Raw genomic sequence first — 15,907 nt, forward strand, 5'->3', positions numbered from 1 at the left:
AGGACAACCAGACTGTTGCTCCCCTGGATCTCCTGGCTCTGAGAGGGCAGAGGAGGGCCTTCAGGGGCAGCTGGGGGAGCACAAGGGCCCAAAAAGTTGGGGCGTAGGTGCACTTTCAAGCGGATTTCTCTGGCCTCGGAGCTCATCTCAGAAAGGGTGGAGGAGCTTGGGGCCTCCCAGTCTGGTTCAGCGGCTGCTGTTTTGAAGCCTGTTGATGGCCTCCCCCCGGGCGGTTAGTAAGGCTGCCAAGGGCAAGAAACCTGCCAAAGGACAGCAGCAGCTCTAGCAGCCCAGATCGGCAGAGATGACCTGTCAGGAAGAGGGTCTTCTGTGCACGCAGGAAGGGACAGAGAGCCAGGCGACGGGACGAGGACTCGGACAGCAGGGGAACCACAGGTGAGTCCTCTTTGGCCGAGGCAGAAGGTCCCAAGGAGGATTACTGGGAGGTGGTGGCCCAGGTACCTGGTCTGCTGGCTTGGGAGCTGAAGGGGAAGGCTGGATCCAGATGGACGGGGGTGGGCCCAGAGGAGGTAGGGGCAAATGAACAGGCCAAGGGCCTCCCCCTGACTGCTTCAGCCTTCATGGACGATGAGGACCTACCTGGGATTCACCTTACCCGTAAAGTTCGGGAGCAGATTTTGGACAGGCACTACATGGACGTTTTTGCGCTAATAAAGCCAGAGGTGGAAGATAGGAGGAGCACCCCCACCCTCAAAAAGGGACAGAAAAGGGGCCAAAAAGGAGGCCGCAGAGCACACCTTCAGCAACTGGCTGGAGGATGCTGCTGTCCTCATGGGATTGTTCAGATGGCCTACCCAGAGCAGGGCTGGCACTTGCCCAACCACTTGGCAACGTGCTGCAGGCCGTGTACCACCCAGAGGGCGTCCACCTGTCCAGCTGGGGACCGGACATTTGGTTGCAGGACTTTTGGGAGTTGGTTGCAGCTTCAGGAGCTTTAGCAGGAGCCGTTTTGTAGCTCTTGTAGCAGTTTGGGCATTGGGCAGGATCCTATAGTGGGAGACAGTGCCTGCAAGTCCAGTTCCCCCAGCAAGGGGATCCCCTTAAGGGGTCCTGGGAGCGAGGCATGGCAAGTGCATGCAGGTTGGGGGCTATCGCGGCATCCTCATTCCCAGGCAGCAGGGGATCCACACAGAGGCATCCGCCCACGTGGCATCCCAACATCCGTCATTCCCTCAGCAGGTGGTCTGAGGGTGCGTGGTGCGTCATCGGCTGGGCAGGCGGGTCAGCCGATGTTCAGATCCTTGCCGTGTGTCGCCAATGCACCACACGCTGTGTATCAATACAGTCGTAGCCTGTTTTAATGCCAACTAAGGTTGTGCTGGTTTGGTGTAGCGGTTAAGAGCATGGGACTCTAATCTGGAGAGCTGGGTTTGATTCCCCACTCCTCTGCTTGAAGCCGGCTGGGTGACCTTGGGTCAGTCTCAGCTCTCTCGGAGCTCTCTCAGCCCCACCCACCTCACAGTGTGTTTGTTGTGGGAATAGCAACAGCAACAACAACAACAACAACAACAACAACAACAACAACAACAACAACAACAACCTTTGTAAACCACTCTGAGTGGGTGTTAAGTTATCCTGAAGGGCCATATATAAACTGAATGTTGTTGTTGTTGTCACTGCCACCTTGTCCTTGCCTCTCCCTCCCCCATCAGCACTGGGCCTGCAAATCCTGCTCTTAAAACCGGGAAAATAAGAATAAACGGGATCAATGGCTACAGCTAAAAAATGAATATGAGAAAAAGGAATTCCCAACCCGATAATGGCCCTACAAATTTCCCAAGGTTTCCATGTCCACCTCACTCCGGACACCGCTTGAGCTGAACTGAACACGGTAGGAGCCCAGGCCAAGGTCCAGATGTTGGCAGACCAAACTATGCTGTTTGCCTAACAAGGTAGAATTTCCAACACGTAGAATTTTACCTCTGACATACAAGTGGCTTCGTTTAGCAGCTCGTCTTGGGCTTGACGCTCCAGCATCTGAAGTTCATATTCAGTTATGTCCAATGACATTAAGCAGTCTCTTCCTGCAATTTCTTTAGGTCCTCTGTCTGAAATACTATCTACTTGTTTTCCCATAACAAGTTTTCCTTCTGTCAGGGTTTCTTTTTGGACACCAGCTACTTCATTGTCTACGGAGTCCATGAAATCACATACAGTCCTGGAATCCAATCCAGCTGTTTCAGTTTTTATTTCTTTACCACATCCCGTTCCTGATTCTGCAACAACTCTCCGTTCTGCTTGGCAATCAGAATCAACCACCAATGATCTTTTTAAGGCTTCAATGCTTTCTGATATACCGCTCAATATTTCTGCAGCTCTGGGGAAGAAGATTCAAAACAGAAGAATAAAGTAAATTGGTGGAAGGCTCCTTGCACTGAAGGAAAGGGCTGCCAATTAACAGAATTAACGGGCAAGATCGATTAACTGGGCGTTGAATTAAACATCAAAGAGATATAACAATAAAGGAACAGGCCTTTGACATTAATAAATAAGGAATTTTTTTAAAAAAAATCAACAGATAACCTTTGAACATTTGTAGATTGTTCAAAAGAGTCAGGAAGGTGATGAGCCAAATCCATCATCTTTTCTGATAAAGAGCTTAATTCCTTCTTAATGTCATTCTGCGGAAATACCCCATCTGTAAAAAATATCAAGGGAGGTATTTTTTAAAACATATCGCAACACTCTGTCCTGGATAACAGGCACTGAAACATGAGAAAAAGCGTGTTTTCGATAGTTATTAGCTTAGTGTGCTTCCTTTTCAGTTTTTGGCCTGCTCACATAACTAGGGATATTTAGATAATGGTTGTTAACTTGCTTTATACCCCCTTAGGCTTTTTCATAGGCAGAACAGCCTAACACGTTCTATGCACATCTCAAGCTTATTGCCTTCAGCCATTCATTGATTCTTATAGCTTTACTATGAACTGTGAATATCACTAGCTTCACACAATAATTATCATCATTAATAGCTATAATATGCAGTAGTTACTCCTGCGTTGTATTACGACTGTGAGTTAACATGAAAGAATGCTCAAAACTAAAACAGGTCTGAATGTAAATTTGGACATGAGCTTTGACTAACAGAGGTAATAGAAATGCTGTTTACTTTAAGTTTCAAATTTTTCAAAAGAGGGGTCAGAAATATATTATTTAATTTGATTAATGAAGTACAATGAGCATAATTAGGTATATTATTGTTAGTACTAAAATGTTTAGATCATATTATGTTTTAAATAATTAGTCTGGAGGCAAGAAAAATACAACAAATATTGATAAATACTCTAAAATACAATTATTATATTTTCAATATTTGATTTAAGAGGGAGATACAGTAAAAGAGAGAGAGGAAATGTTTCTGAGAATGATTGTTATAAATCCAAATGTGCTATTTAAACCAGGGCTTTTTTTCTGGGAAAAGAGGTGGTGGAACTCAGTGGGTTGCCCTCGGAGAAAATGGTCACATGGCCGGTGGCCCCGCCCCCTGATCTCCAGACAGAGGGGAGTTGAGATTGCCCTCGCGGAGGGCCATCTAAACTCCCCTCTGTCTGGAGATCAGGGGGCAGAGCCACCAGCCATGTGGCCATTTTCAAGAGGTTCCGGAACTCCATTCCACCGCGTTCCCCCTGAAAAAAAGCCCTGATTTAAACAATGTATGGTTACTGTATTCTTAATAATCTTTGTATTAAGATTGTTAATACAAAATCTTTGTAATGGGTACCTTAACTTTCCTTTAGTATAATTTGTATTCCTGTTTCGTTTCTGTCTTGTATTCTTTTTATTGTTTAGAAAATGTTCGGGGTCACAATGGATCGCCCTACTGATGTTTCGCTATACACTAGCCTCTGGGGTCACAGAAACAATACAAATCTCTCTCTTATAAAACATTCCCCCACACAACGGTTTATAGCCCACCACTCTGCTCAGCGAAGTCTCAAGCCGTCCCCCAACTTCTGCCAGCTGCTTAATGGGAGGAAGGCTGAGCAGAGCGGCAGAATACGGGCTGGCAGTCTTTTCAGTATGAAAACCTCTTGAGAGGCATGCAAGGCACAGCTTTGTACACGGGACATCCGACTCTTTATTCAAGTCTATGCCTATGCCCACTGTATTAAAAAAGGAAGAACACTCCCTTCATTCTCAAGAATTGCCCAGCATGCTGCTCAATGCATTTTAAGGGGGGGGGGGAATCACTGAAAAACTACACAAAATGTTGATAAACGTGGAATATATTAATACTTTCCATTTATGCTCACCTCCTTCTATACCAAGCCGCAACTGCTTAAGACTATTCATATTTGCCATTTTTTGAAAAATGAGGAAGCCGGCCTACAACAAAGAAAATAGAATTCTACTCTATGAAGGTAACTAGGGTCAGAAGTTTATATAATAGGAGCCTGTAACAATAGAAGAGCAAAGAAAACAATTTCAGAATTATTTATGGCCAGAAGCTTTTTATAGGACAGCCTTATCTTGTTGCACATCCTCTAAGTAGTTTCTCTGTAGTTTCCTTAGTACACCGACAGCATGAATGAAGAGCTGCTGTGGTCATGAGATCACACAGGCACTGATCAACTGTTCGTTTTTTTAATGGCAGTCACATCTCGAATGCAGCAAAGGAATGGGGAACCTGCCAAGATGATTCCAGCCGCTAACTCATTCCCGCACAAGCAGACACAAGCAAAGGATTCTTTAAATCCCACCCTTCTCAGGGCAGCTTTGACAGAGCCTGCCTGCAGGCACACCCGCTGCTCATTCCATATAACAGCGGCTCACACATGGGAGGCAGCAGCCAAAACAGCCCAAAATGCACACAGGGAAAATTCAGGCTGGGAAGGAGGGACTGAGGAATCTGTTCGCTGAGTCTCAGGCCAGTTTAAACATGACAACGGTCACATAAACAAAAGTTACCCATACAGGGAATCAAGCGAAACAGCGAGTCTACTACACCAAGTCACCAGGACTACTTGTGCAGCACTACAGTACAGGGCAATGTATTGACCAATAGATACCTGTCACACCAATGCTCCATACACAAGTGCTGGGGACCCAGTTTAGATGTCACACTACCTATGGGACCACCCAAAAAGAACCACTCCCTGCCTTGTGCTTAAACCAAGTCTCGGATTAAGAGAAAGTGGCCAAGGTGTGTTCTGAAGTATGTGGTGTCCCTTGGGACCAGGGCTGTGCTGGGACCCAATTTGATCTCCCGGCTTCCAGATGTCCACCCTTTCTTTAGAGCTTTCTCCTTATCCTTTCCTTTCCTTTTATTCACTTAAAAGCTCATTGATTAACAAATCTTGGGCAGTAAAAAGTTCTTACGTATTGGTTTTTGAGACAAAATTTTGCTACCATCAAAGTAATCTTAGGATCATTATCTTTAAGCAAATAAAACCGTTTCCAAGGTGTAGGAAGGACACGTAAATATGTATCAAGTAGGACATGTAAAGTGATTGCAATCCTATTAAGACCACAAGGGTTTTCTCCCTATCTCACATCAGGAACACGCTCTAGCTAACTACAGAACCATATCAAATTCTGTTCAACCTTTCTGCTTTGTTCTCTTTGTCATGATCTTGTTCTGTACCCACTTCATGACTGAAACTTCTGTTTGCCGTTTCTACAGGCCAGTCAAAATTAAGCTGCCGCGCTGGAATGTCTCTACTGCTCCCAAACTGCAAGCTAAAAACCACAACATAAACCAGATGCCCTATGCAAAAGCTGTTTGTGCACACAACACAGCACGAATTTCAGGTGCAGTTTTCCATATTAATAAATGCTCATGTATCTTGTTCCTTAATGCACGCACAGGTGGTATGTATGTTCATCTTGCATTAAATAAATCTAGGACTACAGAGTTTGCTTGATTCATCATTGAGTTCAAGCAATTAAACCTTTTGATCCATTAAAAAGTTCTCCTAATTGCTACACATTTCCATTCATTCCATTTAATGCAGCAGCCCCCAAACCATAACAATTAATACAATAAAACAGAAAAATCATCACAGTACATGCAACACATTTCCCAAAATGTACATGGTTTTTAATATTTGAAAAGGCATCATCATAGAGGAGGTATTCCCCCTTCTCCCACATTAAAAAGATTGTCTGCTACAACACTTAACATGCTTGGTCTAAAATCTAAGTATGCTTTTGTCCCTTAAAAAAATATAGCGGTATTCATATGCAAATTATGCATTAATCCATTAAAACGCATCTGCTTAATCAACTAAGATTTCTTTAACTGGGTAACAGTTACACAAAATGCACAAGGCCATTCATGCAGCTGGTTCCTGAACAAGAAACGTGGCCTTCTGTGATGTCTTCTAGAGAGATGAAGAACATCAGGCCTTCACAGTACTCCCCAGAGACTCCCCAAACGCCATTATATGCGCGTTCTTTATTAGAACACAATTGCTCATTATCATCGGTCAGACGTGCCTCGCCTTCCTCCACGGAGCTCAGAGGAACGTATGTAGTTCTTCCTTTCCCTCTTGCATTCTTTATTTTCGCAACAACCTATGAGGTAGGTGAGGCTACGGATGACTGGCCTACGGAGACCCACAATGGCTTCCTGAGCAGAAGTACAATTCCCACGTGGAACTGGAATTAGAGACCTTTGGCTTCAATGGATTTCAAAGGGTATAAACTCTGCTTAAGATGGCATTGCCAACAAGTCTTCTGACTGAGTGAGGATTTGTCCCCAGGCTTCCACCGTTCCTAGCCCAGCCCTATAACCACCATGCACAGTCTCAAACATGAGGCTCAGATGCCTTACCAGGGTGGTCTCAAGTGGCCAAGCGATTCATTTCACCCAGACTCCATGTAAATTACTGATGAAGAAACAACGCAACAGCTCAAGATCACACATGCCGCAACATCAACTTCTCTTCCATTTCATATATATTAGCATGACTAGGGGCGTGTGTGTGTGTGTGTGTGCGTGCGCGCATGCAGAGAGTCAATCTGCAACTCAGCTGCATTCACAGACAAGGGGAGGGGTCAATGGAAAAGGAAACTGACAACAGAGTTATTTAGGATGGCAGCAACTACATGGGCATGTAGAGAGAATCTCAGAAGGCAAAGAGCAGCACGTGGGAAAGGGGCCCAAGAAGATGAGGAACTGTGAGCTGCAGGTGGATGAACAGGCCAGCATCGGGAATCAACAGTGGTACCACTGAAGGGAATCTGGCAAGTTTTCGAAGGGTAGGATATTTGGGTTGGGAGAGAAGTGACATTTTTAGAGGCTGTCCACTGGTTCTATCATTGGCCTACAGTTAATACTAACTGGAGGTTTGTTGCAAGATTATTAGTATGAAGCCGGAACATAAATAGGAAGGAAAGATCAGCCTTCCAAACCAAGTGAATCTGACATTTATTTTTATAAAAGAAAAATAGATCAAGCCATAACATTTAACCCTCCTGTCCCATTCTAATGTGATTTTGCATTTCTGGGATACAGGCTTATATAAAAGACACGCCTCTGCTCTAGATAGTCAGAACAGCATCAAGAAACAAACTGGACTTGCAAATGTCACCTTGCTAAACATAACCTAGGGAAAAATAGAATTTTTTTTTGTACATACATATGCATCAGTAGCGGCATACAGCTTCTGCTCCTCTGTGAGCGGAAATTGTTCCCAATTGCTGCAGCGGATCAAATTGTCTTTCAGAAGCTGTTTGTGGAACAGATGTTTTACGAGGTTGTTCAGGCTCCAGACCTCCTTACATTTTAGCTAAAAATAAGATAGTCACAGTTAAGCACAAACTATTTCTGAAACTGTATCAGTGAATCAGTTTGCAGCGGAGGGGGATCCACAAACTGATGGAGATGGAATGACTCCAAATAAGATCATTCATTGATAAAAAGTTACTTTAAATTGGTCTTAGAAACACAAATTGAATTTTTAAATGGAGTTCAACAGGAGCTGTGTGCTCTGAAAGGGTTTTAAGGAGGTCTTATATCATAAAACCCTTCCACAGCACACAGCTCCTGCTGAACTCCGTTTAAAAATCTTAATTATTTAAAAAACTTATTCCCAGGCTGCACTTTCAGTTCCAAGGCTTCCAAGACAGCAGCTCACAAAAAATACTTAAAAGAACACTAAAATAATAATAAAACTAGCTATTTTACCTTATCAGTATGTCAAGACCTAACAAGTAAACAAGATGAATACATGTATCATTTGACTGAGAACCAAAGGCATATCCCAGAGTCATTCACTGAAGCTAATGGGTGGGAGTTTCAAGACAAACAAAAGAAGTACTTCTTCACATAGCACATAGTTCACTTGAGGAACTCACTGCCACAGGATGTGGTGATGGCTTGGAAGGCTTCAAAAGGAGACTGGACAAAGTAATGGAGGATAGGGCTATCAATGGCTACTAGTCATGGTGGCTACCAGTTGTGATGGATATCTGCTTGCTCCAGTACCAGAAATAGTGTATCTGTTGCTGGGGAGTACTGGCAGGAAGATGCTATTGCAGGCACGCTTGTGGGCTTCCTAGAGGCAGCTGATCAGCCAATGTGTGAACAGCATGTTGGACTAGATGGGCCACTGGTCTGACCCCGCATGGCTCTTCTTATGCGATTACTCTTAGCTGAACACACCCATCACTCCAGGGCTCACTGTTTAATGCCTTTGGAACAAGGGAATCCAAAGGCCTAGCATATAACATGCTATACACATTGGGCAAAATGACAGCCAAGGGAAAAGCGAGTACACACAATCCATATTTTTGACAAGTAAAAATTTCAGCTGGTATGACCCAGTCTCCATCCTTCCAAATTGTTACACCTTTCACTTTCTGGGAAAACAGTGAAGAGTCCAATAGCACCTTTAAGACTAACCAACTTTATTGTAGCATAAGCTTTTGAGAGCCACAGCTCTCTTCGTCAGATGAATGGAGGGTATGAAGAACTGGCCAAAGATATAAAGGTGGTGAGGGAAGGAGGGAGAGGGTGCAAGGAGTGAGGGTTATGTAAATGTAATTAAGTTACAAGAAGTCATGAAAGAGGCGAAACGCACAGTCCAGGCTGGGTGTGACCCCTCCCCTCCATGGCAGAATCTGAAGGCAGTTACTTCTGATAATGAGATAACCATTCATAGTCTCTATTCAATCCAAGTCTGACTGAGTCAAATTTACATATGAATTCCAATTCAGCAGCTTTCCTGTTGGATTTTGTTTTTGAAATGTTTCTGTTGAACTATGGTGTCCTTTAAGTCCTTGATGGAATGTCCTGGTAGATTGAAGTGTTCTCCCACTGGTTTCTGGATGCTGCCATTTTTAATGTCAGATTTGTGTCCATTTATTCTTTTGTGCAGAGGTTGGCTGGTTTGTCCAATGTACAGAGCAGATGGGACATTGTTGCCACATATATCACATTGGAGGATGAGCAGTTGTAATAGCCAGAGATAGTGAAGTTGACACCATTAAGTCCTGTACTTGTATTTTCTGGGTAGATATGAGGGCAAAGTTGGCATCTGGGTCTGTTGCAGGGTGTGGTACCTGTGTTGGTAACTCTGTTAGCCAATTCATGGTTGTTAGTAAGAAGTCATTTAAAGGTTGGGGGGGCTGTCTGTAGGCAAGGAAAGGTCTTCCACCCAGGGCTTGTGAGAGAGAGGCATCATTTTCCAGGATGGGCTGTAGATCACTGTTGACTACATTGGATGGGTTTGAGCTGGGAGCTATAGGTGACAACCAGCGGTGTTCTGTTGTTAGTTCCTTTTGGTTTGTCCTGGAGCAGGCTGTTTCTGGGTACTAATCTGACCCTGTCCATTTGTTTCCTCACCTCATTTGGTGGGTACTGTAGCCCCAAAAATGCGTGTTGTAAATCTCTTAAGTGGGAGTCCTGATCAAGAGCATTGGAGCAGATAAGTTTGTAACGTAAGGCTTGGCTGCAGACAATCGACCGAGTGGTATGTTTAGGGTGGAAGCTGGAGGCATCGGTCTGTGGGTTTCCAGTATAAGGTGGTATTTATCTGTCCATTGTGTAGTTGTACCGTGGTGTCCAGGAAGTGTACCTGTTGTGTAGAGTGGTGCAGACTCAGGTTGATAGTAGAGTGAAAGCTGTTGAAGTTCTGATGAAATCTCTCAAGGGCTTCCTTCCCACGGGTCCAAATGATGAAGATGTCATCCAAGAACCTTAAGTACAGGAGTGGTTTTAGTGGATGGGAGCTGAGGAAGTGTTGCTTCCAGTTTGGTGCAGTGGTTAAGAGCACGGGACTCTAATCTGGAGAGCCAGGTTTGATTCCCCACTCCTCCGCTTGAAGACAATTGGGTGACCTTGGACTAGTCACAGCTCTCTCAGAGCTCTCTCAGTCCCACCCACCTTACAGGGTGTTGTGGGGATAATAATGACATACTTTGTAAACTGCTCTGAGTGGGCATTAAGTTGTCCTGAAGGGCAGTATATAAATCGAATGTTGTTGTTGCTCCATCTGCCATGAATATGTTAGCATATTGTCATAGATCCAGAGGAGTTAGCCGTGTTAGTCTGTAGTAGCAAAATCAAAAAGAGTCCAGTAGCACCTTTAAGACTAACCAATTTTATTTTATTGTAGCATAAGCTTTCGAGAATCAAGTTCTCTTCATCAGATGCCTGATCCGAACTGGTGCCATGCATGTGCCCATGGCTGTGCCGTTAACCTGTAGATATAGACTGTCACCCACATTTGACGTAATTGTGAGTAAGTACAAAGTGGCAAAGTTCAGTGGCGAGGTGTGCTGTGGTTTTGTCCGGGATAACGTTCCTGGTGGCCTGCAGTCCATCCGCATGTGGGATGTTGGTGTACAGAGCCTCAACATCCACGGTTGCTAGGATGGCGTCATCCAGTAGGTTGCCAATGGACTGTATTTTCCTGAGGAAGTCAGTGGTGTCCCTTAAATAGCTGCCTGGGAAATTAATTCAGTTGCTCTGGGCTGATCTGAAGCAAGTTCCATAATACTCGAAACAACTTTTGAAATGCTTCAGCACATCAACAGGATATTTATGCTGCCGCCCACATCTCCTTTACATCTGCTGATAGCACCCATATCAGCAACACAATAATCAGCTAAAATGGGATTGTATTCTGGTTGATGTAAAACAGCAGCCTGAGAGTATTCAAATTTTTTTAAAATTGCAAATAAATCAAGAAAAGCTTCATGTTATCATGGAAATAAGGTGCCTGACAAGCAAACACAAAAGGCGAAAGAAAAAGAAGCCCAGGGCTCTGCAAGATAAAAAACAATCGCCCTGGAAAATCTCATAAAATCTATTTTCCTTGTATCATAAATTTCATTTAAAATATAATATATCTGCAGATGAAGGAGAACAGAGGCTTTCTGTTCCCCACACAGCTGACCCTCCCCGAATGCTCTGCTGACTATCCACCCCATGCCAAGAATAAATTATTACCTTTTCGTTGGCAACTTCAGCCAACTCTACAAAGTTCTCCAATCGGATCTCAAAATCACGCATCAGCTTCCATTTATCTCCTTCAATACCAACCCCTGCTTTTTTTATACTTTTATCTTCAAGCAGCCTTTTCAGTCCCACAGGGAAGCCTGCAACAGATTAAGTACACACATAACAATTTAGTTAATAATTTTAGTTATTTTATATAAATATAGCCTGTTTACAATAATTTAAAATAATAAAAAACAAATGATGTTTAACATGAAGTAAAAATAATAAAGTTAGACCGGAAATCAAACCTTTGGTCTAACAGATGGGATACAGCATAACCTGGTGGCTTGCAGTCCATCCGCATGTGGGATGTTGGTGTACAGGGCCTCCACACCCACAGTGGCTAGGATGGCGTCACCCGGTAGGTTGTCAATGGACTCCCACCATCAGATTGTGGCTTTCACAATTCCCTGCTCTTGCAGCAGCAGGCAATGACCCCCCCCCCCCCCGCAAAACCCTGCTTGTTCAGGTCCACTCTCCCCCTGAGCCAGATCTGGAGGAGCTTTCAAGTTGCTGTGGCAGAAGGAGACTCACACTCTGTGGGTGGAAGTCTTTGTACCTGCAGAAATGCTGTACTGGATCCAACCCAATATACAGAAATGATCCAGTGACGTACTGGAGGCAGATGGGCAATAGGCAGGTACTCAAAGTCCTACGCAGCCACGACGAATCAGCCTCAGTTTCCCACCCATAAACTGAGAACATCGCAGTGGCATCTCAGACAGAGTCACACCCTTCTAAGCCCGCTGCCACCATTGAGTTAGGGGCGGCAGCCAACAAAAGAAACTGAGGGTGCCATCCAGAATTATACACCCTTCTAATTTTGGCACCAGTGCATTACAATAATTTGATCTGAATTATACCAATGCAAATCTGAATTTGCCTTTCCCTTAGTGGGTTCCACAGGCGAAGAAGCTTAAGTTGTAACGTGCGCTCCTACTCATTTTGGCAGCCTGCTTCACAAACTGGACCCCGGAGGAACCCCAGAGACCAAACTTATCCAAAATCAGTTGTAAGCTTAATACCGGTTTAGACTGATTGACTAACAAAACTTTGGTTGTGTCTAGATTCTCTGTTCATCCAATTGCCCACCTCTAACCCTTCACTGTCTCCAGACACTGGTCAAGTGTTTCCACCACCTCGCTGGAATCAACTGGAATATTTATTTATTTGTTTTGTTTTGTTTATTTAATTCAATTTATTTTCCGCCCTCCCCGCATCAGCAGGCTCAGGGCGGATTACAACCGGTATAATAATTTAAAATACAAACAGCTTTAAAACCAATGAAACCATATAAATATTTTAAAAACACACAGCAGCAGACTTCTCCAAAAACCACCACCCAGCCATCTCCAAAGTTATTTAACAAGGCTGGGCAGTAAATACTTCCAGTGGGGGGGGGGCACGTTCTCCTCTAGTCGGCCGGTGGGGAGGCCCTGCCAGTGTCAACCGTACGCCTGGTGAAACAGCTCCATCTTGCAGGCCTGGCGGAAAGATAGCCAATCCAGCCGGGCCCTAGTCACTTTAGACAGAGCGTTCCACCAGGTTGGAGCCAGGACCGAAAAGGCCCTGGGGCTCTGGTCGATGCTAGGCGGGCCTCCCTGGGGCCAGGGACCATTAACAGCTGCTTGTCACTGGATCGAAGCATCCTCCGGGGCTCATACGGGGAGAGGCGGTCCCGCAGATACACCAGTCCCAGTCTGCATAGGGCTTTGTAGGTTAATACCAAGACCTTGAACCTGATCCGGTATTCCATCGGTAACCAGTGCAGCTGGCACAGTACCGGTGTAACGTGTGCATTAGAAGACACTCCGGTGATGACACGCGCCACCGCATTTTGGACCAGTTGTAACCGCTGGATCAAGTTCAAGGGGAGTTCTGCGTAGAGCGTGTTACAGTAGTCTAGCCTAGAGGTGACCGTTGCCTGGACCACTGTAATTAAGTTGTGGGTCGAAAGATAGGGGGAGAGCTGTCTGGTCTGTCGGAGATGGAAGAACGACAACTTGGCAACTGCCGTGACCTGGGCCTCCATTTTCAAGGAGGCATCCAGGATCGCTCCCAGGCTCCTAACCCTCAGTGTCAGCACGGCCCCATCAAGTGTCGGAAGCCGGGCCCCCAAATCCACGCTCCCACGACTCAAGGGCAGGATCTCCATCTTTGAGGGGTTTAACTTCAGCTGACTGTGCCTCAACCATTCGGCCATGGCTTCAAAAGCATGCTGCAGGACACCCAGGGCCAATCCAGGCTGGCCGTCCATCAACAGATATAGCTGGGTGTCATCGGCGTACTGATGACACCCAAGCCCAAAACTTCGCACCAGCTGGGCAAGGGGGCGCATTTAGATGTTAAACAATAACGGGGAAGAGAATAACAGGGAGAGAAAGTAAGTTCTGTGTCATCTCATACTGATGAACACTGTACTCCAAAACTTTGGATAACATCTCCTAGCAGATCCAAAATAGATGGGAGAAAGCAGAACTCATCAGAAACCAAAGATCAGTGGCCAAAGGGCTGTAATCGTTCTGCACCAGGTTCTGGAAAAGACCAGTAGCTCTATAAAACAGTGCCGCCTCTACCCCGCCAACCAGTCCCAGGTACACAATCCAGAAGGATACCAAGGCCAGTGGTAACAAGACCTAACGAAAGGTCCAGAAGAAGCAAGAGGGATGCACGGTGTTCAACGCACAACCTAACTACACTTGCAGCAGGGTCACTTGGTACGACTTCTTTGTGGGAGGCTACATAGCTGAGTGTTTCTGTAGGGAGGGGGCAGAGCCTTTATGCACACAGAAGACTCACATGACAGGAAGTGGGTTCTCAATTTGTTTAGTGGAAACAGGCTGCAAAGTTCTTTTCTTCTCTGGGCTGCCCATGTGCAAAGGCAAGAAAATCTGTATTGTAAAGTTGCATTTGAAAAAGTATGCAATTGTCCTAGAGCGTACGAGTCTGGTGGTGATTCTATTTTGTTCAAAAATTGAAGTTAAAGTACTGACTTGACATGGTTGAGACGTGAAACAGGTAACATTTTTTCTCAGACTCGCATAGCTGGATTAAGGCAACTTTTCCTTCCTTCCCTTTAATATAGGATGGCATCCATTCAATGTCAAATCCCAGGACAGCTCCATCAGACAAGGTTGCACTGGAAGATTTGAAAATGCAGGTTAAGCTTCAATTGACTGTTTCTAAGGTCTACTGCCAATGTAATGCTGGTTTCTTGTCAACTGTTGTTGACAACTCAGGAAGCAAGACTCAAAAACATGCAGCCCCCTCTCTCTCCTTCTTCAGAGCCAGTTTGGTGTAGTGGTTAAGAGCGTGAGACTCTAATCTAGAGAACCGGGTTTGATTCCTCACTCCTCCACTTGAAGCCAGCTGGGTGACCTTGGGTCAGTCACAGCCTCTAGCTTCCTCAGCCCCACCCACCTCACAGGGTGTTTTGTTGTGGGGATAATAATGACATACTTTGAAAACTGCTCTGAGTGGGTGTTAAATCATCCTGAAGGTTGGTGTATAAATCGAATATTGTTGTTGTTGTTCTGTCCCCGATCTTCCTTATTTGCCTTAACCACGGCTTAGAATTAACATCTGCACCAATGCTCACTATAGTTCATGTTAGCCTAGGTTCCTCTCTTGATCAGAATTTGAACTTGCACATATTTAACCACTAAATCATTGTTACAGCAAGGAATAGGAGGGTTTGGGGCTGAAGACGTAAGAGATGGTGCACACCCTGGCTCTGGCTCCTAGTTTGCATATCACTATTTGCATCAGTACCAAAAGCAGTATGTCAACATCAGCACAGCTGATGTAGAGGAATGATTAAGAACGTGTGGACTTTGGAGAAAAATTCTTTCAAAAATAGGAAATAGTTCTTAAACGGTAGCTCCTAGGACACTTGCTAGGAATCTCTGAGCCCCCAAGAAATAAAACAAAACAAAAAGTGCTGGATTATTTTACATTGCTACCACATGTTGAAGAGACATTCTGCTTCCCATCTGTGTTTTAGAATGTAGACAGAAAAGCAGCTCGCCTCTTCAGCAGCGTGAGCGGCTGCAGGAACACTCCTAGCTTTGTGCAAATATTCCTCTCTTCTATGATTACAGCTGTAGTGGACTGTAGCTACATAGGGTAAAAGCAGTAGCTGAGTTTTACACGGGAAGTATTGCAAGCACCCTCTTGCTTCTGCTACAAGGAAATAAAATGTAGAACAAGCAAGGAACAAGCAACCCAGAATAAAAGCCCTCAATTTCTATTGTGGGCTGTTATTCTGGGTTGCTTGTTCCTTACTAAATTTAAGGACCAATTGTCTTCTAAATTCTGACACAGCCCTTAAAACAATAACTAGGAAACAACAAAAATGCTTCAAAGATAAGGAAAACAATTATTCGCGCTTACCAAAACTTTATTAAGGTTACAAGCTCAATGGAGATTTGCATCCAA

At 44.7% G+C, this 15,907-nt stretch overlaps 1 protein-coding gene across 2 annotated transcripts in view; it reads right to left on the bottom strand.

Annotated features, from left to right (window-relative positions):
- Positions 1 to 15,907, bottom strand: part of WRN (WRN RecQ like helicase) — a 109,057-nt gene that overhangs the window by 86,287 nt on the left and 6,863 nt on the right. The window contains exons 4-9 of one of the 2 annotated variants that reach the window (XM_054986098.1): positions 14,464 to 14,609; positions 11,420 to 11,568; positions 7,605 to 7,754; positions 4,275 to 4,347; positions 2,545 to 2,659; positions 1,942 to 2,338 (exon numbers count right to left, since the gene is read on the bottom strand). In XM_054986098.1, coding sequence (XP_054842073.1) covers positions 1,942 to 2,338; positions 2,545 to 2,659; positions 4,275 to 4,347; positions 7,605 to 7,754; positions 11,420 to 11,568; positions 14,464 to 14,609 — 1,030 coding nt within the window. Of the gene's footprint in view, positions 1 to 1,941; positions 2,339 to 2,544; positions 2,660 to 4,274; positions 4,348 to 7,604; positions 7,755 to 11,419; positions 11,569 to 14,463; positions 14,610 to 15,907 lie in introns of those variants that run through there. The other variant, XM_054986100.1, reaches the window with a different exon arrangement.

The sequence above is a fragment of the Eublepharis macularius genome, chromosome 8 (assembly GCF_028583425.1).
Source record: "Eublepharis macularius isolate TG4126 chromosome 8, MPM_Emac_v1.0, whole genome shotgun sequence".
Classification (NCBI taxonomy): Eukaryota; Metazoa; Chordata; class Lepidosauria; order Squamata; family Eublepharidae; genus Eublepharis; species Eublepharis macularius.